Source organism: Oncorhynchus mykiss, chromosome 17 (assembly GCF_057628025.1).
Source record: "Oncorhynchus mykiss isolate SJ-2025 chromosome 17, ASM5762802v1, whole genome shotgun sequence".
NCBI lineage: Eukaryota > Metazoa > Chordata > Actinopteri > Salmoniformes > Salmonidae > Oncorhynchus > Oncorhynchus mykiss.
In genome coordinates, this window is record NC_143038.1 from 37,464,768 (window position 1) to 37,491,259 (window position 26,492).

The 26,492-nt window shown below is 41.4% G+C and overlaps 1 protein-coding gene across 1 annotated transcript; it reads right to left on the reverse strand.

Annotated features, from left to right (window-relative positions):
- Positions 1 to 439: 439 nt before the first annotated feature.
- LOC110494092 (caveolin-2) lies at positions 440 to 4,915 on the reverse strand. Its single transcript, XM_021568801.3, has 3 exons — positions 1,957 to 4,915; positions 1,347 to 1,534; positions 440 to 1,202 (listed from the first exon to the last, which is right to left on the reverse strand). The coding sequence occupies exons 1-3, from the start codon at positions 2,194 to 2,196 to the stop codon at positions 1,052 to 1,054; spliced, it is 579 nt and encodes a 192-aa protein (XP_021424476.3). The 5' UTR covers positions 2,197 to 4,915; the 3' UTR covers positions 440 to 1,051.
- Between the last annotated feature and the right edge of the window lie 21,577 nt (positions 4,916 to 26,492).

Here is a 26,492-nt window from a genome sequence, read left to right on the forward strand (position 1 = left end):
CTAAAAATGATGAATTTGTGAAACATGGTTCACTTCAAATACAGTGAGTTTGCCTGTGCTATTGTTGAATTCATTGAACTGCCCATGTACTATTTTGGTGAAGGCAGATGTCTTTCCAGGATGAAGAGAGATGCGTCCATACCCTGAGCTGTGAAGTGAAGATAAAGGGAGGGCCAAGGAGTTCATCCTACTGGATGTTAGCATGAGAAAGGCTAATCATACATAATGAGGTCACCTGCAAGCAGATTGGGTGTGAATGAATAAATTCAAGATTTGGATTGAACCACCATTCATGAACAAGAGCCTTTTTACCCATCCATTTGAATCTTGTTTCTGTACTCAGTACAACATTGATATTCAGAAAAGGGTGTGTCTCTTTGAAGAAGAGAGATATTTTAATGGATTGATTTTGTGTAAGAAAACAGGTCTGATATTGATATATTGATCATAATCTATAACACTTTATTTAAGATATATTTCATTTTTTATCAGAATAGATGAAGACAAACTTGACATTTTCTGCAATACAACAAAAATAGCGGAGGCACATTTTGAACTGCGTGGTCAGATTTGATAAAGACAACACATTATTCCAGTTACGTATCTGAATTATATTAAATGTGGTCATCAAACAAGTGAATGATCTAAACGCTATCACATAATGCGTAAAAAGTACACTTCAAAGCACACTTCCAGTTTATACTAGATACAAATTTGACCCTAAATGATTGTGCATCCTTTACACATTCTCCTTTTCACCTTCACTTGTGACAACTTCTCAAATAGGTAACCAATCTTCTTGTTGGAGCTTGATAAACACTTTTCTTCAGTCTTGATCAATCACACTGATCTCAGTTCAGCTGTAAGGTCCCATGATCCACCAAAAGGCCTGTAGTTGTGCCCCTGGTCGGATCCTAGAGCATCCTACAAAGCTTAGTCCAGCACTGACAGTCTCCCCAGAGGGCATTCCATAGTAGGGTAATGTTATAAACAATCCCATATTCCCAATCCTGTTTTTGCCATTATCCCTGTGTGAAGTTCTATCATTCCTTCATTCCTGTGTCAGGCGAAGTCTGATTCCACTGTGGCATCTTGCAGCACTAGTGAGGAATGGGCGGACACCAATGTCCAGTACGATGCTCCATAGGCTCTGCAGCCAGTATGTGATAATAAGGATGTAATGGACGCATGGGCTGAAGAACCTATCACGGTTAGATAGCGAATACATGGAGGAACAGAAGAAAAGAGAAGAAAAGAGAAGAAAAGAGAAGAGAGAATTTCAACATGTTTCAACATTTATAGTTCATATACTATCAGTGGGCCTTGAACTGATATTATATACCTACCATATGTGTAGGAAGCTGAGGATGGCGAAGAGCAGTGCAGTGATGATGGATATAGGGACGGCCAGCAAGACAGTTACTATCCGGTAGATCCAGACCCTGGTGACCTCGAACAGGGCATTACTCCAGATCCACACTCTGTCTCCGCTACGCACTGACACTGGCTCCGCTATCACATCCTCAAAGGTCACCTAAAGGCAGAGTCATAGTCTCAGGGTGGACGTTCCCACAGTTTCCTTTCAAACTACTGCACATTTCCGCCACTCAAATAAATATGGATAAGTGCAGTCAATAACATGCCCACAAGAGGGCAGTACAAGCATAGAAAACCAACTGTGACAAACCACAGACTGTATTACTGTAGAACAATAAAATGTTTCAGATCTGTTTGCTAGTTTTAGTAATTAGGTTTGACTAATTGGGTTAAGACAGATTATATGCTTGACCCCACATCACCTAATATTACTATTGTGACAGCATTACTCCTTTCAGATGACAATCCAGAAATCACAAAGAACTCATTCATGAAGTCATGCAAATTAACACAACAAATGCGGTCTTGTTAGCAGTTAGCGCCTGCGTTGATGCATTGATACATGGTTGTGTGAAATACCTTCAGACAGTCGTTGACTCCTCTAGGGTCTCTTTCTTTCAGCAGGGGCTTGGTGTCACTAACGTCAACTAACGGGGACACAGCCTCCTCTTCATCCATTCCATCCCCCAGTTCAGCCTTCCATAGCAGCTGAGGCTCCTCACGGTCCTCATCCAGGTCTTCGGCAAGGTCTTCATCATCAGAGTCTCCTAGGTCAATCTCTGTCCCCACTGGATCTGTTTCCCTCATCATGGTGCCCATTCAAAAGAACAAACAAAACGTTTTTCGAATTGATTTGAACTGAATAAAAAAAGTATTCAAACACGAGAGAGCAACAGGACTCACAAGCCCAGGGCCAGAAATAGACTCGCTCCACCCACAAAAATACCTACACACTCACACACTGTCAAACTGTGACACTCTAAGGCAGAGGGTGACCAACCAGGCTGTTTACACGGGCGTGGTCAGCAGCAAGTGGGTTATATTGGGAAAGTGAGACTGGCCTGGCTGGAATTTTCAAAGGGGCTCTGGTGTGTGGATCACTTCCCCATACCCAGGCTCAGGCCCAGGGAGAGGGGCGAGACCCTCCCTGCTGCAGGATATAAATACCTAGAGAGGAAACTATGTTCTGCCTGCTTCTATGATTATAGCCGGATCTACTCATCTGATCCAATAGAGACTTTACATTACAGAGGACAATGACAACTCAATAGGGTCCAGGTTTTAAAAAAAAGTCACTTTCCACTTGATATGGAAAGGAGAAAGAAGAATTTGCACACGAAGCTTTGTAGAGTGAGCCAAAATTGAGATATGAATATCATAGTGATATGGCAACAGGATCTCACAAACACACTTAGATAGCCAACGATATCACAAGAACGCATAGCCTAAGTGGTGATTAGCCCGCCCTACACTCTGTGACTAATTAGAAGTGGTAACTTTTCCTGGCCCGGTTCCCACAGGAAGGTATTGTAAACCAGTTCAGGGTCATACTCAATATTGCACACGTAGCATAACGCTTTGCAACGGAAAATGAAAAGTAGCATTCTTAATTGACAAGTTCAAGTAGTCTCTCCCTGTTTTGTCCCGTTTGCTCCCGGTTTTGTTCCAAATGAATATCGCCCAAACTCCAAGAAGAAAAGGGTAAACTAAAGTGTGTGAAGGCTGCAGCCCAACAATGACCTTCTGGTCTCTCAGGGTTGGGGTCACAATTTTCTTCTTGTTGAGGAATAAGAGATTTGAAAATCTAGGTTGGAAATAAAATATGTCCCCAAATATGTCCCCTGTACCAAGAAGAATCAGATCTTTTACCTGATGGTGGTGCTCTACACATCGTAAAATTGCCATTGGAACACAGCCATTTTAAAAGTGCAGGGCTTGTGTAACGTGCCATGCCTTCATTTTATGTCTTATAGGAATGATATAATGTACAAATGAAGAGAATGCTGAAGTCTCTACCTATCTATTGATGTAAATGTATCCCCTGATTCTTATTTTTTCTCACCAAAACATTTCTTACTAGCTATGAGTCTGAAACAGGGAATTGAATTTGAATGCATTGAATATTAACATTTGTTAAATCTATTTAAGAAAATTCAAACAGAAAAATGTCAATAGTTAGATTTTTCGGGGATGTGCTCAGCAATTGTTTTATTTGCTACATCTGGAAAATGCTTTATAAATGGGAAAATATAAATGACATTAAATTGACTGCATAGAATTCAAACATAGACATTTAATGTGGTGTTATAGATCATTGGCAAACTGCACAGTTAATTACCATAAAGTGTTTAGCTATAAATGTTTTATGAATTAATAGATTTGACTTTACTTTGACCGTGTGTTATAAGTTGGTATCGACCAACTTAATTGTGATGTGGAGGGGGGTTGTTAATGAGGGAGAAATAGTTATGATATGACCCTCAACTACACAATTTGTAAAAGTTGCCCTGAAGATTCAACCATGTGGGGATTTTCATGCACCATTGACCTCAGTGAGAAGAAGAAGGTAAGTCATGGGCCTTTACTGGCCAGTGGGGGAAATGTGGATGGTTCAGGCTATATAGCAGCATCATTTTCAAAAGTGGTTTGGCCTTTTGGCATATTCACTAACAGAAGCACTTTTGAGAACAGCCATATTGATAACCCTGTGCTGTCATTGTAATAATGCATCTATTAAGAAACCTAAATAGGAGCTTGTGCATGACATGAAGGCTCAAGTTTTGGTATGGATATATTTACTTAACCTTTAATAATGTGGTTGGGACCTGCTATAACACATTCATGAAACACTTATAGATGTGTATTAAATGCGTTATGGATAGCCAAAAGTAAATTGTTACCCTACCGATAACCAAATGTGTGTTCATTGTGGAGACATATTCTCAAAGTTTCAAAGTATATTTGTCACGTGCACAGGATACAACAGGTTTAAAACAGTACAGTGAAATTCTTACCATGAGAGCTCTTTCCTAACAATACCCTGATAATAATAATAATATAGATAATAATATAAAACATTATTTAAAACCTCTTGGATCTACCCATCCCGGATCCGGGAGAATTGTCATCAACTGACACTAAGTAGCATGACACAAAGGACAAAAAATCTTACTAGAAAATATTCATATTCATGAAATCACAAGTGAAATATTTTCAAACACAGCTTAGCCTTTTGTTAATCACCCTGTCATCTCAGATTTTGAAAATATGCTTTACAGCCAAAGCAAAACAAGCATTTGTGTAAGTTTATCGAAAATGTATTTTTGTAGCCAAAAATAGCTCCCTGCTAGTTCTTCAAGTTTGGCTGAGAAAACGACCGGGCTGAAAAATATTCCAAATTAGCTCCATAATATCAACAGAAACATGGCAAACGTTGTTAATAATCAATCCTCAAGGTGTTTTTCAAATATCTATTGATAATATATCAACCGGGACAAAGCTTTTTTCAGTAAGACCGGGTGGAAAAATGGCTACCTCTGTCTTTTGCGTGAGAAATACACAAAGAGCCATCAGGTCGACACTGACGCAATGTTGTTGTACACGGTAATTTTTCAAAATAAAAGCCTGAAACTATGTCTTGTGATACTAGACACATTAAGGAAGCCATAGAAAATGGAATCTCATTGATATCCCATTCACTGCTCAATAGGGAATCATAGGAAGGGACACTTATTTAGAAACCGCTGCGTTCCTGACTGGATTTTTCTCATTATTTTGCCTGCAATATCAGTTCTGTTGTACTCACAGACAATATCTTTACAGTTTTGGAAACTTCAGAGTGTTTTCTACCATGAGCTGTCTATTATATGCATATTCTATTTTCTGGTCCTGAAAAATAGCCCGTTTACGTTGGGAACGTTATTTTTCCAAAAATAAAAAAATGACCCCTAGATTCAACAAGTTAAAAAATTAAGTATGAATAAAAACCACACAAGAACTACGATGAGAGTCAAAGAATAGGAGAATGCAAGTATATACAGGTCAGTGCCAGTACCTTATTCAATGTGTAGGGATAATGGAGTGGTTGAGATGGGTTTATACATAAAAAGTGACTGGTAGTAGGACATACATGTAAACAGAGCTGAAAAGTGACTGGTAGCAGGAATAAATAAATACTTATGGTAATGGAAATAAATGCACGTAAACAGGCATAATAGTGACTATTAGTAGGATAAATAGGTAAATACTAATGATAATGGCACTCAATAACCAATGGACAGCAACGTAATGGAGTAATAAATGTAATCAATAATAATTTTAGCAGCAGCGTAGGTTGTGTCTGAGTGGGCAGAGACCTGTGGATGGGCATAGAGTCAGTGTGCATAATCTGTGGGAGAGAGAGAGCAGTAGTTGTTAGCCAGGGTAAAGAAGCTATTTAGTATTCTGTTTGTCTGAGTCTTGTGTCGTATGGGAGCATGGAGAACAGCCCATGTCTCGGTTGGCTGGAGTCAGACACCATCTGGCTCACCCCCAGTGAATCGCTGGGCCGTCTGCACCACACTGTGTAGGGCCTTCCGGACGTGGGCGGTGCAGTTGCCTTGCCAGATGGTGATACAACCAGTTAGAATGCTCTCTATGGTACAGCTGTAAATGTTCCTGAGCATCTGAGGGACCATTCCACATGGAGGGGTGTTCAGTCCCAGGGTCTTGAACTTGGAGGGCACTAAGATGTTGAACGCCTAGCTGTAGTCGATGAACAGCATTCTCACAAAGGTATTCCTCTTGTCCAGGTGGGAGAGGACAGTGTGGAGTGCAATTGAGATTGCATCATCTGTAGATCTGTTGGGACGGTATGCACATTGGAGTGGGTCTAGGGTGTCTGGGATGATAAAGGTGATGTTTGCGCTGACCAGCCTTTCAAAGTACTTCATAATTACAGATGTTAGTGCTACAGGGCGGTAGTAATTATGGCAGGTAGCCTTAGAGTTCTTGGGAACAGGAATGATGGTGGGGATTACAGACTGGGAGAGGTTGAAAATTACAGTGAAGACGCCTGTCAGCTGGTCTGCCCGTGCTCTGTGAACGTTCCCTGCAATACTGTCTGGCCCATGGCCGTACAAGTGTTGACCTAATTAAACTTTCCTCACATCACCCAGTCCTCTGGGACAACGGGGGGCCCCATGCACAGCTCTGTGTTGTTTTTGTCGAAGCATGAATAGAATTCATTGAGTTTGTCAGGTAGAGAGGCATTATTGGATAGATTGAAGCTAGGTCTTCCTATGTAATCCATAATGGATTGTTGCCCATGCGACATGTGACGAGCGTCGGAGCCAGTTTAATAGGATTCAACCTTGTTCCTATATTGTCCTTTTGCCTGTTTGATGGTCGTAGTGTAACTTCTTGTATGTGTTTGTGTCCTCAGCCATAGCCTCCGGGTTGGGCATCACGTCTTGTGACGCATAATTACATTCACCAGCAACAAGAAAAGCAGCCTCCAGGTACATTGTTTCCTGATTATTTTTATAGCCTCATACAGAGTGCCAGCTTGGTGTCCTCAGGTGGAATATACACTGAGTATTCAAAACATTAAGGACACCTGCTCTTTCCATGACATTGACTGACCAGGTGAATCCAGATGAAAGCTAGGATCCCTTATTGATGTCACTTATTAAATCCACTTCAAGCAGTGGAGATGAAGGGGAGGAGACAGGCTTAGGGCTGCAATCCCGTTAACGGATTGATATGACAACAGCCAGTGAAAGTGCAGGGCGCCAAATTCAAAACAACAGAAATCCCATAATTAAAATTTCTCAAACATACATGTATTTTATACTGTTTTAAAGGTAATCTTGTTGTTAATCCCACCACAGTGTCCGATTTCAAATAGACTTTATGGTGAAAGCACCACAAATGATTATGTTGGGTCACCACCAAGCCACAGAAAAACACAGCCATTTTTCCAGCCAATGAGAGGAGTCACAGAAAGCACAAATAGAGATAAAATGAATCACTAACCTTTGAAGATCTTCATCATGACATTCATAGGACTTCATGTTACACAACACATGTATCTTTTGTTTGATAAAGTTCATATAAAATAATCTGAGTTTACATTGGCGCGTTACGTTCACTAGTTCCAAAAACATCCAGTGATTTTGCATAGCCACATCATTCAACAGAAATACTCATCATAAATGTAGTTGATAATACAAGTTATACACATGGAATTATAGATATACCTCTCCTTAATGCAACCACTGTGCCAGATTTGTTGTTAAATTTTTGCAAAAAGCAAAAAGCATGCAATAATCTGAGAAGGCGCTCAGAAAGGTCATCAAATTAGCCGCCATGTTGGAGTCAACAGAAACCAGAAATTACATGATAAATATTCCCTTACCTTTGATGATCTTCATCAGAATGCACTCCCAGGAATCCAAGGTCCACAATAAATGCTTGATTTGTTCAATAATGTCCGTTATTTATGTCCAAGTAGCTACTTTTGTTAACGCGTTTGGTATACATATCCAAACGCTTGTGCATTACTTCAGACAAAAACATCAAAAAGTTATATTACAGGTCGAAGAAACATTTCAAACTAAGTATAGAATCAATCATTAGGATGTTTTTTCATAAATCTTCAATAAAGTTCCAACCGGAGAATTTCTTTGTCTCTATAGAAGCAACTAACAAGTCGATATCATGTGGAATACGCGTGACCAGAAAATGTCTCTCTGCCAGTAACCTGACTCATTCAGCTGTTATTCAGTCCCACAACACAGTAAAAGCCTCATTCAAGTTTCTAAAGATGGTTGACATCTAATGGAAGCCCTAGGAAGTGCAACTTCATTCATGTTGTTCATTCCTGTTTGGATTTCTTCTCAGGTTTTTGCCTGCCATATGAGTTATTTTATACTCACAGACATCATTAAAACAGTTTTAGAAACTTCAGAGTGTTTTCTATCCAATACTAATAATACTATGCATATATTAGCAACTGAGACTGAGGAGCAAGCCGTTTACTCTGGGCACCTCTGGGCACCTTTCATCCAAGCTACTCAATACTGCCCCTGCAGCCATAAGAAGGACATTTAAGCCTTGAGACAACTGAGACATGGATTGTGTATATGTACCATTCAGAGGGTGAATGTCAAGACAAAAAATGTAAGTGCTTTTGAACAGGGTATTGTAGTAGGTGCCAGCCACACCGGTTTGCATCAATAACTGCAACTCTCCTGGGGTTTTCACACTCAACAGTTTCTCATGTGTATCAAGAATGGTCCACCACCGAAAGGACATCCAGCCAACTTGACACAACAGTGGGAAGCATTGGAGTCAACATGGGCCAGCATCCCTGTGGAACGCTTTTAACACCTTGTTGAGTCCATGTTCCGACGAATTGAGGCTGTTCTTTATGGTTACCATAAAGCATTCATGATAACAGATGGAGGGTGGAAGGGTCAGCATTTGACCATCAAGTATTCCAAGATAGGTGAACAATACGTCAAGACTTTCTCTGCACTAGAGTCTGCACACCATCTGTTGTTGATGAAGAGACATACCCCTCCCCATCTGGATTTCCCTGAATCCAATGTCCTGTCCACACAGTGATAGGATAATCCTTTGAGTTGTATCTCACATACACTTCACAATTATTATACTGAATGTGGCTAATGTAATACGTTATAGGTGACGCACCAATGTCCTCTCACCGATAGTCAGCTAGTGTTGATTCTCTATTGCCCCCCTATGGAAATAGGAGACCATGACATTTCACACAGGGGATTTTACTCAATAGTCTTTACTTGTGTCCTCATGTCCTCTTGTTTCTTCTTCTCCTCATGTTCTCTCATCCTGTCCTCTCTTCCCTTCCTCTCCCCACCTTTAAAAAAATATCACATCAGTACGAAATCTTTTCACCAAAATAAGTCAGTCATACATGAAGATTTTATTTGGAAAACAGCACTGAAGCACTATAGAATTTCTGACTAAATACCATCTGGTTAATACAATCATTAGTGGTGGAATGTAATTTACAGTGCCTTCAGAAAGTATACACAGACCTTGACTTTTTCCACTTTTGTTGTATTACAGCCTGAATTTAAAATGGTTTAATGTTGATTTCCCCCCCGCCCCCCGCTGGCTTACATACAATACCCCATAATGTCAAAGTGGAATGACGTTTTTCAATTTCATTCAATAACATTTTTTTATTTAAAGCTGAAATGTCTTGAGTCAAGACATATTCAACCTCTTTGTTATGGCAGGCTAAAAAAAGGTTCAGGAGTAAAAATTAGCTCAACAAGTCATATAATTAGTTGCATCAACTCACTCTGTGTGCAATAATAGTGTTTAACAGTATTTTTGAATAACTACCTCATCTCTGTACCCCACACATACAATTATCTGTACGGTCTCTCAGTCGAGCAGTGATTTTCAAACACAGATTAAATCACAAAGACCAGGGAGGGTTTTTAATGAAATTATCGCAAAGAAGGTCACCTATTGGTAAATGGTTAAAAATGTCAAAAGCAGACATTGAATATCCTTTTGTATTTTTGTATGTATTATTAGGATTTCCTTTGAGGATGGTGAAGTTATTAATTACACTTTGGATGGTATATGAATACACCCAGTCGCTAAAAAGACACAGGTGTCCTTCCTACTGTAACTCCGTTACTGGAGAGGAAGGAAAATGCTCATGCTCAGGGGTTTCAGCATGAGGCCAACAGGGACTTTAAAAAGCAGTTACAGAATTTAATGGCTGTGATAGGAGAAAACTGACATTGTAGTTACTCCAAAATTCTAACCTAATTGACAGAGTGTTTGCAACAAGGTACTAAAATAATACTGCAAACAAATGTGGCAAAGCAATTCACTTTCTGTCCTGAACATAAAGTGTTATGTTTGGGGCAAATCCAATACAACACATTACTGAGTACCACTCTCCATATCTGCAAGCATAATGGTGGCTGCATCATCTTATGGTTATGCCTGTAATCGTTAAGGACTGGGGAGTTTTTCAGGACAGAAAATAAACAGAATGGAGCTAAGCACGGGCAAAATCCTATAGGAAAACCTGGTCCAGTCTGCTTTCCACCAGACAATAACCTAAAACACAAGGCCAAATCTACATTGGAGTTGCTTACCAAGAAGACAGTGAATGATCCTGAGTCACCAAATTACAGCGTTGACTTAAATTTCCTTGAAAATCTATGGAAAGACCTGAAAATGGTTGGCAATAATCGACAACAAATTGACAGATTTTGAAGAATTTTGAAAAGAATAATGGGCAAATGTTGCAGAATCCAGGTGTGGAAAGCTCTTAGAGATTTACCCAGAAAGACTCACAGCTGTAACTGCTGCCAAAGGTGATACTAAAATGTATCGAATACTTATCTAATCAAGATATAATAGTGACTTATTTTATTTTGTTACTAATGTTATAATTTTTCTTCCACTTAGACATGAGTATTTTGTGTAGATCGTTGACAAAAAAATGACAATTAAATCCATTTTAATACCACTTTAACACAACAACATGTTGAAAAAGTCAAGGGGTGTGAATAGTTTCTGAGGGAACTGTATGGTAAAATGCTTTAAAATCCATTTCGAATAAATTATGTATATATTACTAGTGAGGGAGACACACCTTCACCCCTTCAGCAAGAACTGGACCATACTGTACTGTACAGTCGTGGCCAAAATTTGGGGAATGACAAAAATATTTATTTTCACAAAGTCTGCTGCCTCAGTTTGTATGATGACAATTTGCATATACTCCAGAATGTTATGAAGAGTGATCAGATGAATTTCAAATAATTGCAAAGTCCCTCTTTGCCATGCAAATGAGCTGAATCCCAAAAATAACATTTCCATTGCATTTCAGCCCTGCCACAAAAGGACAAGCTGACATCATGTCAGTGATTCTCTCGTTAACACAGGTGTGAGTGTTAACGAGGACAAGGCTGGAGATCACTCTGTCATGCTGAGTGAGTTCGAATAACAGACCGGAAGCTTCAAAAGGAGGGTGGTGCTTGGAATCATTGTTCTTCCTCTGTCAAACATGGTTATCTGCAAGGAAACACGTGCCATTATCATTGCTTTGCACAAAAAGGGCTTCACAGGCAAGGATATTGCTGCCAGTAAGATTGCACCTAAATCAACCATTTATCGGATCATCAAGATCTTCAAGGAGAGCGGTTCAATTGTTGTGAAGAAGGCTTCAGGGCGCCCAAGAAAGTCCAGCAAGCGCCAGGACCGTCTCCTAAAGTTGATTCAGCTGCGGGATCGGGACACCACTAGTACAGAGCTTGCTCAGGAATGGCAGCAGGCAGGTGTGAGTGCATCTGCACGCACAGTGAGGTGAAGACTTTTGGAGGATGGCCTGGTGTCAAGAAGGGCAGCAAAGAAGCCACTTATCTCCAGGAAAAACATCAGGAACAGACTGATATTCTGTGAAAGGTACAGGTATTGGACTGCTGAGGACTGGGGTAAAGTCCTTTTCTCTGATGAATCCCCTTTCCGATTGTTTGGGGCATCCGGAAAAAAGCTTGTACGGAGAAGACAAGGTGAGCGCTATCATCAGTCCTGTGTCATGCCAACAGTAAAGCATCCTGAGACCATTCATGTGTGGGGTTGCTTCTCAGCCAAGGGAGTGGGCTCACTCACAATTTTGCCTAAGAACACAACCATGAATAAAGAATCCTCTGAGAGCAACTTGTCCCAACCATCCAGGAACAGTTTGGGGACAAACAATGCATTTTCCAGCATGATGGAGCACCTTGCCATAAGACAAAAGTTACAACTAAGTGGCTCGGGGGACAAAACATCTATATTTTGGGTCCATGGCCAGGAAACTCCCCAGATCTTAATCCCATTGAGAACTTGTGGTCAATCCTCAAAAGGCGGGTGGACAAAAAAAAAACATATATTGTGACAAACTCTAAGCATTGATTATGCAAGAATGGGCAGCCGTCAGTCAGGATGACAGCATGCCAGGGCGGATTGCAGAGGTCTTGAAAAAGAAGGGTCAACACTGCAAATATCTTTGCATCAACTTCATGTAATTGTCAATAAAATCCTTTGACACTTATGAAATGCTTGTAATTATACTTCAGTATTCCATAGTAACATCTGACAAAAATATCTAAAGACACTGAAGCAGCAAACTTTGTGGAAATTAATATATGTGTCATTCTCAAAACTTTTGGCCACAACTGTACATACTGTATTAATGCTGAAATAAAAATACACCATTTACCATTAAACTACATATTTAGTTACGGATATAAGGATATGAACACTAAATAAACCTGTATGAATTTTGTGGATTGTAGCATACAGTGACTGCACACACACAAACATTGTAACATCAGATCCGATTTCACTACATACTGTAGTTGAACTCAGACTAAACCCATTGATTTTACAAATCTGATCACTGCCATAATCATAAACCAGTTAGCCATAACTAGTGGTGACCAGGGCTGCAGGTTCACTGATGATGACAATAACTAGCACAAGCTGTGATGAGCAAATAGTTCCCATGTTAAGTACTGTACTAGAAAATGTTTGCATCTAAGAGGCACTATGTAGATTTAGGAACTGCATTACTCTGTCTGAAGGAATGTGATTTTAAGATTGATGTTTTATAACTGTAGCATATCAAATATGGTGATTGAAGTATGTAATTGTGTCTGACCTGTGCTTCATGTGACGTCAAACTGTCATTCAAACTCAATTTACCAAAACAATATCAGATCTCGTTTCCACAATTGCATCACTGGAGAGGAGGATAGGGCTGTAGTTCCATTGAAAGTTATGATTCTTTAAAGCGTGTCTTTGAACTAACATTTTGGACTGCTCAAAATTCCTGGTTACTATGGCAACTTGAGCGATTTATTTTGAGGAACGGGATCGTCTCTGACTCTGTGCTCAAGTAGACCTATGTCATTTTCTTCCCCTCTCAAATGAATATACCACCTGGTAAAAAGAGAGCGTGCCATGATGTGGGATTCCATGAACGTGCTGCTATATATTGTTAAGACAATTTGGGAAATGAGAGTTTTTATTCATATGTAGTCCTCTGAAATTTCAAATAAAATCTGTAATCTTGTGATTTATGCTTTATTTGCATAAAATAAATACAATTCAGCTTATTGATGTTTCATTTAGTGGGTAAGTTAGATATTGACCAAAGTAATGGAACAATGCAACAATGGGCTTACTACCAAGTACCAACAATCTTTTCTCCCAGCATGATCGCTACCCAGCTGGTCTTTAGAGGAAGGGGAGACCAGTGCTCATTTGTTGTCTGCTAATTACTGTAATCATTATGTTGGACCGCCCATCTGCCCAACAGAAATACAGAACCGTTAATAAAAGTACTTTATGTTTCACAGGGGTGATGGTAAAAAGGTTAGTGGGTGTTTAATATAGTCCACCACCAAGGTTATAAAGGAATACTAGAACTAGAGACGCAGTATAAAGAGATGCAGTATGTATGTACAGTACCAGTCAAAAGTTTGGACAAACCTACTCATTCAAGGGTTTTTCTTTATTTTTACTATTTTCTACATTGCAGAATAATAGTGAAGACATCAAAACTATGAAATAACACATGCAGAATCAAATGTTAAACAAATCAAAATATATTCTATATTTTATATTTTTCTTTGCCTTGATGACAGCTTTGCGCGCTCTTGGCATTCTCTCAACCAACTTCATGAGGTAGTTACCTGAAATGCATTTCAATTAACAGGTGTGCATTGTTGAAAGTTAATTTGTGGAAATTCTTTCCTTCTTAATGTGTTTGAGCCAATCGGTCGTGTTGTGACAAGGTAGGGGTGTTATACACAAGATAACCCTATTTGATAAAAGACCAAGTCCATATTATGGCAAGAACAGCTCAAATAAGAAAAGAGAAATGACAGTCCATTATTACTTTAAGACTTGAAGGTCAGTCAAACCGAGAAAATGTCAAGAACTTTGAAAGTTTCTTCAAGTGCAATTGCAAAAACCATCAAGCGCTATGATGAAACTGGCTCTCATGAGGATTGCCACATGAAAGGAAGACCCAGAGTTATCTCTGCTGCAGAGGATAAGTTCATTAGAGTTACCAGCCTCAGAAATTGCAGCCCAAATAAATACTTCACAGAGTTTAATTAACAGACACATCTCAACATCAACTATTCAGAGGAGACTGCGTGAATAAGGCCTTCGTGGTCAAATTGCTGCAGAGAAACCACTACTAACACCACGCCCAAACCGGACCTGCGCATGCGTCTGTGTGCTTCATCGTGCACAAATTGATTTTGTCCCCCCACACCAAACACGATCACGACATGTAGGTTGAAATACCCTAGACAGGTCAAAAAACACATATACCCACCCTTGTCACCCTGACCAAAATAATACAGCAAACATAGATAACTAAGGTCAGGGCGTGACAGTACAACCCCCCCAAAGGTGCGGACTCCCGGCCGCAAACCTAAACATATATGGGAGGTTCTGGGTGGGCATCTAACTTTGGTGGCGGCTCTGGTTCTGGACGCCGCCTCCCCTTCTTTACTCCGAGTCCGCTCTTGTAGCACCGACCCGTGGATCATCGTCAGCTCTGGAATGCAGATCCTCGCCGTAGGCCCCGGGCTGGGGACCCTCGCTGCGTGGATCGTAGCCGGATGTTCTGGACTGGGGACGTCGCTGGAGACCCCGGACTGGGGACCATCGCTGGAGACCCCGGACTGTGGCCCGTCGTTGGAGGTTCCGGACTGTGGCCCGTCGTTGGAGGTTCCGGACTGGGTACTGTCGCCGGACGCTCTGGACTGGGTACTGTCGCGGACGCTCTGGACTGGGTACTGTCGCCGGACGCTCTGGACTGCCGAGGCGCACTATAGGCCTGGTGCGTGGTGCTGGCACTGGTGGTACCGGGCTGGTGACACGCACCTCAGGGTGAGTGCGGGAAGAGGCACAGGATACACTGGACCGTGGAGACGCATTGGAGATCCAGAACATAGAGCTGGCTCAATACGTCCTGGCTGGATGACCATTCTAGCCTGGCAAATGCGAGGAGCTGGAATAGAGTGCACCGGGCTAGAATAGCGCACTGGAGACACCTTGCGCATCTCTAAATAACACGGTGCCTGACCAGTTACACGCTCCCCACGGTAAGCACGAGGAGTTGGCTCAGGTCTCCTACCTGACTCAGCCAATCTCCTCGTGTGCCCCCCTCCAAAAAAATCTTGGGGCTGCCTCTCGGGCTTCCGTGCTAGCCGTGTACCCTCATATCGTCGCCGTTCCTCCTGTGCCTTCTCCACCTGCTTTCATGGCAGGGTCTTGTCCCCTGCCATTACCTCCTCCCAGGTCCAGGATGTCCTCCGCTCCTCTTTCTCCTGGGTACACTCCTTTTTAGCACGCTGCTTGGTCCTTTTTTGGTGGGTTATTCTGTTACGTTCGTCGTAAGGAGGAGAACAAGGCGCAACGTGATATGAATACATAATCTTTAATTAAACGAAGAAACACAAAACAAACTTACAAAATAACAAAACAAACATGAAGCTATATAAACCGAGTACTGACACAAGCAACTACACAATAACCCACAAAATACCCATTGAATATGGCTACCTAAATATGGTCCCCAATCAGAGACAACGATAAACTGCTGCCTCTGATTGTGAACCAATCTAGGCAACCATAGACATATAAACCCTTAGATTAGAAAAAAATAAACATACAAAAACACATATACCACCCTCGTCACACCCTGACCTGACCAAAATAATACAGAAAACATAGATAACTAAGGTCAGGGTGTGACAATTATAGACATACTTCTCCCCAGTTTACACTTTACTGTTACTCCAAGCAGTTTAGTCATCTCAATTTACTCAATTTCCACATCATTTATTACAATATTTAGTTAAGGTTTAGAGTTTAGTGAGTGTTTTGATCCAAATACAATGCTTTTAGTTTTAGAAATATTTAGGGCTAACTTATTCCTTGCCAACCACTCTGAAACTAACTGCAGCTGTAGCAGTAATTTCAGTCGCTGTAGTAGCTGACGTGTATAGTCTTGAGTAATCCACCTACATAGAAACTCTGGCTTTACTCAAAGTCAGTGGCATGATGTTGGTAAAAATGGAAAAAAGCAAGGGGCCGGAACAGCTACCCTGGGGAATTCCTGATTCTAACTGGATTATTTTTGATATGCTTCCATTAAAGAACACCCTCTGTGTTCTGTTATACAAGTAACTCTTTATCCACATTATAGCAGGAGGTGTAAAGCCATAACACATAAGTTTTTCCAGCAGCAGATTATGATCAATAATGTCAAAGCTGCACTGAAGTCAAACAAGAATGAGTGAATGAATGACAGTCATATAATATACTGTAATAGAAATAAGGCCCATAAAAAAAATATCCTCCCTCATCTTAAATGTCAACGACCGCCACTGGTGTCGTCCCTAACAAGATGTGTTAAAAATTCCAACACAGTGATTGTTTGAATAGCAACACAACATTTGCCGTCCCTAACTAGACACAGGGATGTGTCAAAATATGTTTTGTTTTTTTAAACACATTGTGTTGTTTTCCACTTAAATCCATTTTAAAATACTGTTAATAACTGGAAAGATGTGTATAAAAAAATATATTTATTCAACTGATTCATACAATTTTTGGAGGGCAATGAAGTTATACAATTTGTAACTGGGATTTAGGTCAAGTTAGTCTCCCTGAAAACATGACAGCATATCCAATGGTCTGAAATTATTTATCCTAAACATTTCATACTCTTTTCTACCAAATAAGCGGGTGTCGTAATACATCACAAAATACATCACAGTGGCAATTATAAGAAACACCTCTTCCTTTTAACATTCTGGAATGATGTGAACTATTTATCCAAAAACACATTCACCTCTGTTGTCACAGTTCAGAGGGAGGAAACTTTGTTCTGTAAGTCTGACTTCAAGCAGACCACCATAGTCCCTGTGCCCAAGGAAGCGAAGGTAACCTGCCTAAATGATCACCGCCCTGTAGAACTCACGTCTGTAGCCATGAAGTGCTTTGAAAGGCTGGTCATGGCTCACATCAACACCATCCTCCCCGATACCCTAGACCCACTCCAATTCCCATTCCTCCCCAACAGATCCACAGATGATGCAATCTCAATCCACACTGCCCTTTCACACCTGGGCAAAAGGAACACCTATGTGAGAATGCTGTTCATTTTGTACAGCTCAGCGCTCAACACCATAGTGCCCACGAAGCTCATCAATAAGCTAAGGACCCTAGGACTAAACACCTCCCTCTGCAACTGGATTCTGGACTTCCTGACGGGCCACCCCTAGGTGGTAAGGGTAGGCAACAACATGTCTGCCATGTTGATCCTCAACACTGGGGCCCATCAGGGCTCTGTACTTAGTCCCCACCTGTACTCCATGTTCACCCACGACTATGTGGCCAAAAACGACTCTAATACCATCATTTCATTTTCCGAAGACACAACAATGGTAGGCCTGATCACCAACAACGATGAGCCAGCCTATTGGGAGGAGGTCAGAAAACTGTGTGGTGCCAGGACAACAACCTCTCCTTCAATGTGAGCAAGTCAAAGGAGCTTATCATGAACTACAAGAAAAGGCTGGCCGAACCGGCCCCCATTAAAATCTACTGGTTGCATCATTGCCTGGTATGGCAACTGCTCGGCATCTGACCAGAAGGCGCTGCAGAGGGTAGTGCGTATTGCCCAGTACATCACTGGGGCCAAGCTTCCTGCCATCCAGGACCTATATAATAGGCAGTGTCAGAGGAAAGCCCATCAAATTGTCAGAGACTCCAGTCACCCAAGTCATAGACTGTTTTTTCTGCTACCGCACGGCAAGCTGTACCAAGTCTAGGACCAAAAATCTCCTTAACAGCTTCTACCCCCAAGCCATAAGACTGCTGAACAATTAATCAAATGGCCACCGGACTATTTACATTTTCACCCCCCTCCTCCATTTGTTTTGTACACTGCTGCTACTCGCTGTTTATTATCTAGGCATACTTACTTCACCCCTAACTACATGTACAAATGACCTCAACTAACCTATTACCCCGCACACTGACTGTTATTGTTATTTTATTGTGTTACTTTTAGTATTTTTTACTTTAGTTTATTTGGTAAATATTTTGTTTGACTCTTCTTGAACTGCACTGTTGGTTAAGGGCTTGTAAAGTAAGCATTTCACGGTAAGGTCTACACTTGTTGTATTCGGAGCATTTGACAAATAAAGTTAGATTTTATTTGATATAAGTGGTCGTCAAAATACTTCACAGTGCCAATCCTAACAAACATCAACCAACACGTCTTGTTTTTCACATTCTGGAATGATGTGAACTGTTTCTCCAAAAATACATTCATCTCCGGTGTCACAGTTCAGAGGGAGGAAACTCCCTCTTCTATAGGTCTGACCCAATACATTAACTGAGTGTGCAACATGGATAGTGCGACAAATTCCAAAATCATTGTCAATAGTTTGCTGGTTTTGAAAGGGCAGATTGCTTTTTTTGCAATTATCCTACCATGAAAGGAGAGGCATTTGGGATTTTTCGTCAGCAGCTCGCTCAATTTCCAGCTGAACATACTCTCGACTTGGTTCTTGTAAGCTAATGTTAATGCTAGCCGTTTCATTGGGCAGTTACACTCTAATCTCATGCACCATAACTTTACAAGTGGTGCAAACATTGCAATCATACACCATTAATGAATCAAGAAATTATGCTTAGAGATGAGCGGCCTATCTGGATAGAGGGATTTAAATAGGTTGTGATGGTCTTTAATCAACTGCTTTAAAATCACAGCTAGTCCATTTGTGATTTCAGGGGAACATATTATGATGCATATTTCCCTCAGAAGAACAACTGCCAATTCGGACTTTGCAAATTGACGTGGTCCAGTAAGAAAGGCAAGAAAATGATGACACCGAGGTTCTCAAGTTCAGATCTACGCTTGGTTTATTCTTCTCATTCCCAAAATAAAAACTTGATATTCTGTAGTTGCTGTTAAAAAGTGAAACGTTTTTTCGTCATAGATAAAATACTGTAACATTAGTTTTACTTCCAAAGGGGCCAAATATTCTAATACATAATGCATTCTCAGTCAGTTACATTAAAGTATAGAAGTGTGTTGAAATGGGTGTCCCCTGTTGAGCTGGAATCATTAAGCCTGATTATTATTATTTTTTTTAACCTTTATTTGACGAGGCAAGTCAGTTAAGAGCAAATTCTTATTTACAATGATTGCCTACCCCGTCCAAACCCGGACGACGCTGGGCCAATTGTGCGCCAACCAATGGGACTCCCAATCACGGCCGGATGTGATACAGCATACGGATGTGATACAGCCTTTGCTGTTGATAACTTTTTATTACGTTTCTCAAGCTTATCTTCATTAAACACATGTTGAACAGTTAGTTTGTCAGTCAAACAAAAATTGCAAAATGTGTTAGCAGTCTGCTGTTCCCACATGCTTCAAGAGGGCCACCATTGTTCCTGTTCCCAAGAAAGCTAAGGTAACTGAGCTAAACGACTACCACCCGTAGTACTCACTTCCGTCATCATGAAGTGCTTTGAGAGACTTGTCAAGGACCATATCACCTCCACCCTACCTGACACCCTAGACCCACTCCAATTTGCTTACCGCCCCAATAGGTCCACAGACGATGCAATCGCAACCACACTGCACACTGCCCTAACCCATCTGGACAAGAGGAATACCTACGTGAGAATGCTGTTCATCGACTACAGCTCAGCATTTAACATCATAGTACCCTCCAAACTCGTCATCAAGCTCGAGACCCTGGTTCTCGACCACGCCCTATGCAACTGGGTACTGGTGGTGAGGGTAGGTAACAACTTCTCCACCCTGCTGATCCTCAACACTGGGGCCCCAAAAGGGTGCATTCTGAGTCCTCTCCTGTACTCCCTGTTCACCCATGACTGCGTGGCCATGCACGCCTCCAACTCAATCATCAAGTTTGTAGACGACACTACAGTGGTAGGCTTGATTACCAACAATGACGAGACGGCCTACAGGGAGGAGGTGAGGGCTCTCGGAGTGTGGTGTCAGGAAAATAACCTCACACTCAACGTCAACAAAACAAAGGAGATGATCGTGGACTTCAGAGGGAGCACCCCCCTATCCACATCGACGGGACAGTAGTGGAGAGGGTAGTAAGTTTTAAGTTCCTCGGCGTACACATCACGGACAAACTGAATTCGTCCACCCACACAGACAGCGTGGTGAAGAAGGCGTAGCAGCGCAACCTCAGGAGGCTGAAGAAATTTGGCTTGTCACCAAAAGTACTCACCAACTTTTATAGATGCACAATCGAGAGCATCCTGTCAGGCTGTATCACCGCCTGGTATGGCAACTGCTCCGCCCACAACCGTAAGGCTCTCCAGAGGGTAGTGAGGTCTGCACAACGCATCACCGGGGGCAAACTACCTGCCCTCCAGGACACCTACACCACCCGATGTCACAGGAAGGCCTTAAAGATCATCAAGGACAACAACCACCCGAGCCACTGCCTGTTCACCCCGCTATCATCCAGAAGGCGAGGTCAGCACAGGCGCATCAAAGCAGGAACCGAAAGACTGAAAAACAGCTTCTATCTCAAGGCCATCAGACTGTTAAACAGCCACCACTAACATTGAGTGGCTGCTGCCAACATACTGACTCAACTCCAGCCACTTTAATAATGGAAAAATTGATGTAAAAAATGTATCACTAGCCACTTTAAACAATGCCACTTAATATAATGTTTACATACCCTACATTACTCATCTCATATGTATATACTGTACTCTATACCATCTACTGCATCTTGCCATCTTTATGTAATACAGTACATGTATCACAAGCCACTGTAAACAATGTCACTTTTATATGTTTACATACCTTACATTACTCATCTCATACAGTGCCTTGCGAAAGTATTGGGCCCCCTTGAACTTTGAGACCTTTTGCCACATTTCAGGATTCAAACATAAAGATATAAAACTGTATTTTTTTGTGAAGAATCAACAACAAGTGGGACACAATCATGAAGTGGAACAACATTTATTGGATATTTCAAACTTTTTTAACAGCCCCTTTACTTTCAGTGCAGCAAACTCTCTCCAGAAGTTAAGTGAGGATCTCTGAATGATCCAATGTTGACCTAAATGACTAATGATGATAAATACAATCCACCTGTGTGTAATCAAGTCTCCGTATAAATGCACCTGCACTGTGATAGTCTCAGAGGTCCGTTAAAAGCGCAGAGAGCATCATGAAGAACAAGGAACACACCAGGCAGGTCCGAGATACTGTTGTGAAGAAGTTTAAAGCTGGATTTGGATACAAAAAGATTTCCCAAGCTTTAAACATCCCAAGGAGCACTGTGCAAGCGATAATATTGAAATGGAAGGAGTATCAGACCACTGCAAATCTCCCAAGACCTGGCCGTCCCTCTAAACTTTCAGCTCATATAAGGAGAAGACTGATCAGAGATGCAGCCAAGAGGCCCATGATCACTCTGGATGAACTGCAGAGATCTACAGCTGAGGTGGGAGAATCTGTCCATAGGACAACAATCAGTCGTATATTGCACAAATCTGGCCTTTATGGAAGAGTGGCAAGAAGAAAGACATTTCTTAAAGATATCCATAAAAAGTGTCGTTTAAAGTTTGCCACAAGCCACCTGGGAGACACACCAAACATGTGGAAGAAGGTGCTCTGGTCAGATGAAACCAAAATTGAACTTTTTGGCAACAATGCTAAACGTTATGTTTGGCGTAAAAGCAACACAGCTGAACACACCATCCCCACTGTCAAACATGGTGGTGGCAGCATCATGGTTTGGGCCTGCTTTTCTTCAGCAGGGACAGGGAAGATGGATAAAATTGATGGGAAGATGGATGGAGCCAAATACAGGACCATTCTGGAAGAAAACCTGATGGTCTGCAAAAGACCTGAGACTGGGACGGAGATTTGTCTTCCAACAAGACAATGATCCAAAACATAAAGCTAAATCTACAATGGAATGGTTCAAAAATAAACATATCCAGGTGTTAGAATGGCCAAGTCAAAGTCCAGACCTGAATCCAATCGAGAATCTGTGGAAAGAACTGAAAACTGCTGTTCACAAATGCTCTCTATCCAACCTCACTCAGCTCGAGCTGTTTTGCAAGGAGGAATGGGAAAAAATGTCAGTCTCTCGATGTGCAAAACTGATAGAGACATACCCCAAGCGACTTACAGCTGTAATTGCAGCAAAAGGTGGCGCTACAAAGTATTAACTTAAGGGGACTGAATAATTTTGCACGCCCAATTTTTCAGTTTTTGATTTGTTAAAAAAGTTTGAAATATCCAAAATTCGTTCCACTTCATGATTGTGTCCCACTTGTTGTTGATTCTTCACAAAAAAATACAGTTTTATATCTTCATGTTTGAAGCCTGAAATGCTCAAAAGGTCGCAAAGTTCAAGGGGGCCGAATACTTTCGCAAGGCACTGTATGTACTGTATATACTGTACTTGATACCATCTACTGCATCTTGCCTATGTCGTTTTGTACCATCACTCATTCATGTATTTGTATGTACATATTCTTCATCCCTTTACACTTGTGTGTATAAGGTAGTTGTTGTGAAATTGTTAGGTTAGATTACTCGTTGGTTATTACTGCATTGTCGGAACTAGAAGCACAAGCATTTCGCTCCACTCACATTAACATCTGCTAACCATGTGTATGTGACAAATAACATTTGATTTGATTTGAAAAACAGTGAATGACAAGCAAGGTTGTCAGCTGTCAAGAGGCAAATGGTTCCATAGAGCAAATGGCTCTGACCTTTGATTTCGATCTCAATACCATGACTTTCAAGACGTCTAATGTCTGATAGTGGCACCAATATTTTGCCAAACCCATAAACTTCTCTATCCTTAGAATTACAAGTGAACGTTTGTAAAGTAATAGTTCGACTCAGGAAGCAAGTTCCTCAAATAGAAATATACAGTCCCCCATTTTGGTTTTAGAACCCTAAGGATTGGTTGTTGACAAATCATCATAGTACAATTGTATCCGCAAGGCATCTGGACAGCTACTGTACAATGGATGTGTTTCAAACTGTGTACCTGTCACGGAAACTTCCTCTAGGTCATCAGGCTGCTGATTATCCCGCACACCTGTCACCATCATCAAGCGCACCAGCGCCTCATGATACTCACCTGGACTCCATCACCTCCTTTATTATTTTACCTATATCTGTCACTCCCCTTGGTTCTTTCCTCAGGTGTTATTGACTCTGTTTTCATGTTGATGCATTGTTTGTGTTTTGTGTTTATTATTTTATTTATTTGTTGAAACACTCACTCCCTGTATTTGCTTCCCGACTCTCAGCGCACATTGTTACAGTACCATCAATAGTCATAATTTTACCATCATCTACACCAGGGGTGTCAAAGTCAAATGGACGGAGGGCCAAATAAAAAAATCAGCTACAAGACGAGGGCCGGACTGTTCGAATGTTCATTGAAAAATTTTTAAATGACGCATATAGTCTAGTGAACCTAATTGAACCTACTGAAAACCTAACAAATATATTACAATATGATCAGATAAATAAAGCAATATTTTCTTATGGCTCTGTCAGTAATCTTTAATTTTCAACAGACACAAAAGACAAATTTCCTTTATATAAATATCCCCATAACATGAACATTAAATGAAAGAAACCGGTATTCAAGGCACCATCAGTAGACTATATTTTCTATTTTAGCAAAAGTGGGCTAAATTTACTTCAAAGAAAAAACAATAATAGCAATTTTCTATCATCCACTCAACTGAAATATTTTTAAAATATAATTGGATTGAAATACAAAAAAATAAAGTGCAAAAATCTATTAATCAAAAACAACACTTTGTTTAAGGAGAAGTAACATGCAGTGAAAACAAATATTAAATTTTAACTTTTAAACTTGAACTGAGTAAAAACTCTAAATATGTGATTGCACAGTAATGTTCACTTGTTTGAGGTTGAGGGTGATACTTGGTGGTGTCCCATCTTTTCCACAAGTTCATCAATGTTCGGGGTAAGGCTCTGAGCTGAAGAAATCCTCAGAATTGAGTGGAGGTGTTCAGCAGTAAGTCGACTTCTGTGTGATGTTTTGTTCAGGTTCATCAAAGAAAACAGTTGTTCACACAGGTATGTGCTGCCAAACATAGACAACGTTTGAGCAGCCTGGATGCGCAGCTGGGGCATTGTGCCGGGGAGGAAACGGGCGAACTCCGCAGCACCCACTGCCGCATATTTTGCCCTCAGTACATCATTGCATTGGAGGTCAATCAACTCCATTTGGAGGTTTGGTGGTGAGCTTTCCACGTCAACAGCAAATGGGTTACCGAGCAGTTCCAACCTGCTTTTTTGTGCTTCAAAGTCAGCAAATCGGCGTCGAAAGTCAGCGGCAAGCATACCTATTTTATCAGCCAACTGTGTGCTCGGGAACGCACTGGTAGAGAGCTTCTCTTTCATGGTCTGGCAGCTGGGAAAGTGGCTCAAATTTTCTTTCCGCATCTGCGTCTCCCACAGAGTCAGTTTGGTTTTAAATGCCTTCACTGTACTGTACATATCAGAGATGACACGATCCCGACCCTGCAGCTGCAAGTTTATTGCATTCAGATGACTCGTAATGTCACACAGAAAAGCCATTTCACACAGAAACATTTCGTCTCGGAGTTGTGTTGTGTCTTTCCCTTTGCTGTCCAAGAACAGACAAATCTCCTCACGAAGCTCGAAACATCTTTGAAGCACCTTTCCCTGGCTTAGCCATCGCACCTCTGTGTGATAAGGCAAATCACCATGCTCCGTTTCTAACTCCGTCAGAAATGCCTTGAACTGGCGGTGATTCAAACCTTTGGCTCTGATAAAGTTAACTGTGCGCGTGATGATGCTCATTACATGCTCCATTTTCAAGGCTTTACCGCACAACGCTTCCTGGTGTATGATACAATGATAAGCTGTCAGCTCACCTGTCGCGTTTTCCTCTTGCATCTTTTCCCGTATCTTCGCCACCAGTCCGCTCCTGTGTCCACACATCGCAGGTGCTCCGTCGGTTGTCAAACCCACGAGTTTTTCCCAAGGCAGCTCCATCTCATTTACACATCTTGACACCTCTTCATACAAATCATGCCCCGTAGTTGTGCCATGCATAGGACGTAAAGCCAAAAACTCCTCTGTCACGCTTAGGTTGGAGTCCACTCCGCGGATGAAAATTGACAACTGGGCAATGTCAGAAATGTCGGTGCTCTCATCCACAGCCAAGGAATATGCAATAAAATCTTTTCCCTTTTTCACAAGCTGCTCTTTTAGATTGATGGACAACTGGTCTACTCTCTCGGCAATGGTGTTTCTGCTCAGACTCACATTTAAAAAGAGTTGCCTTTTTTCTGGGCAAACTTCGTCACAAACTTTAATCATGCAGTTTTTGATGAAATCCCCCTCCGTAAATGGCCGGGCTGATTTAGCGATCTCTTCTGCCAAAATAAAACTGGCCTTTTGTAGCCTTTGTTCCATGTCCATATTCTTGTTTTTGTCCGCGTGTTTCGTTTCATAATGTCGTCTCAGATTATACTCTTTCAGTACCGCCACACTTTCTCCACACAGAAGACACACAGGTTTTCCAGCTACCTTCGTGAACATATACTCCGACTCCCACCTTGTTTGAAACCCCCGGTTCTCAGTATCCACCTTCCGTTTTGCCATTTTTGATGGGTATCTGAAAGTTAATTTTACTGTGATGCTGACGACTGCTGTGCCAATAAATATTGAAATGAAGCAGCCTACTGCTCGGTGCGTCACCTTTGCATTGTGGGAAATGTAGTATTGGTGCGTGTAAAAGATCTGCGGGCTGCCGGCTTGCTGCGGGCCGGTTCTAATAATAAATCAAGATCATCCCAGGGGCCGTAAAAAACCTTCTTGCGGGCCGGATGTGGCCCGCGGGCCTTGACTCTGACATATGTGATCTACACTTATTATAGACTGCATATAGACCCTCTGCATTCTCTCATTGCTGTAGAGGAACTTGATG

Bases quoted from the DNA above. Each gene is read 5' to 3' on its own strand.
- LOC110494092 (XM_021568801.3), bottom strand. From the start codon at position 2,196: ATGGGCACCATGATGAGGGAAACAGATCCAGTGGGGACAGAGATTGAC. The intron at 1,535-1,956 runs GTATTTCACACA...CTCTGCCTTTAG, and splicing joins GAGTCAACGACTGTCTGAAG to GTGACCTTTGAGGATGTGAT. The intron at 1,203-1,346 runs GTAGGTATATAA...TAACCGTGATAG, and splicing joins CTCAGCTTCCTACACATATG to GTTCTTCAGCCCATGCGTCC.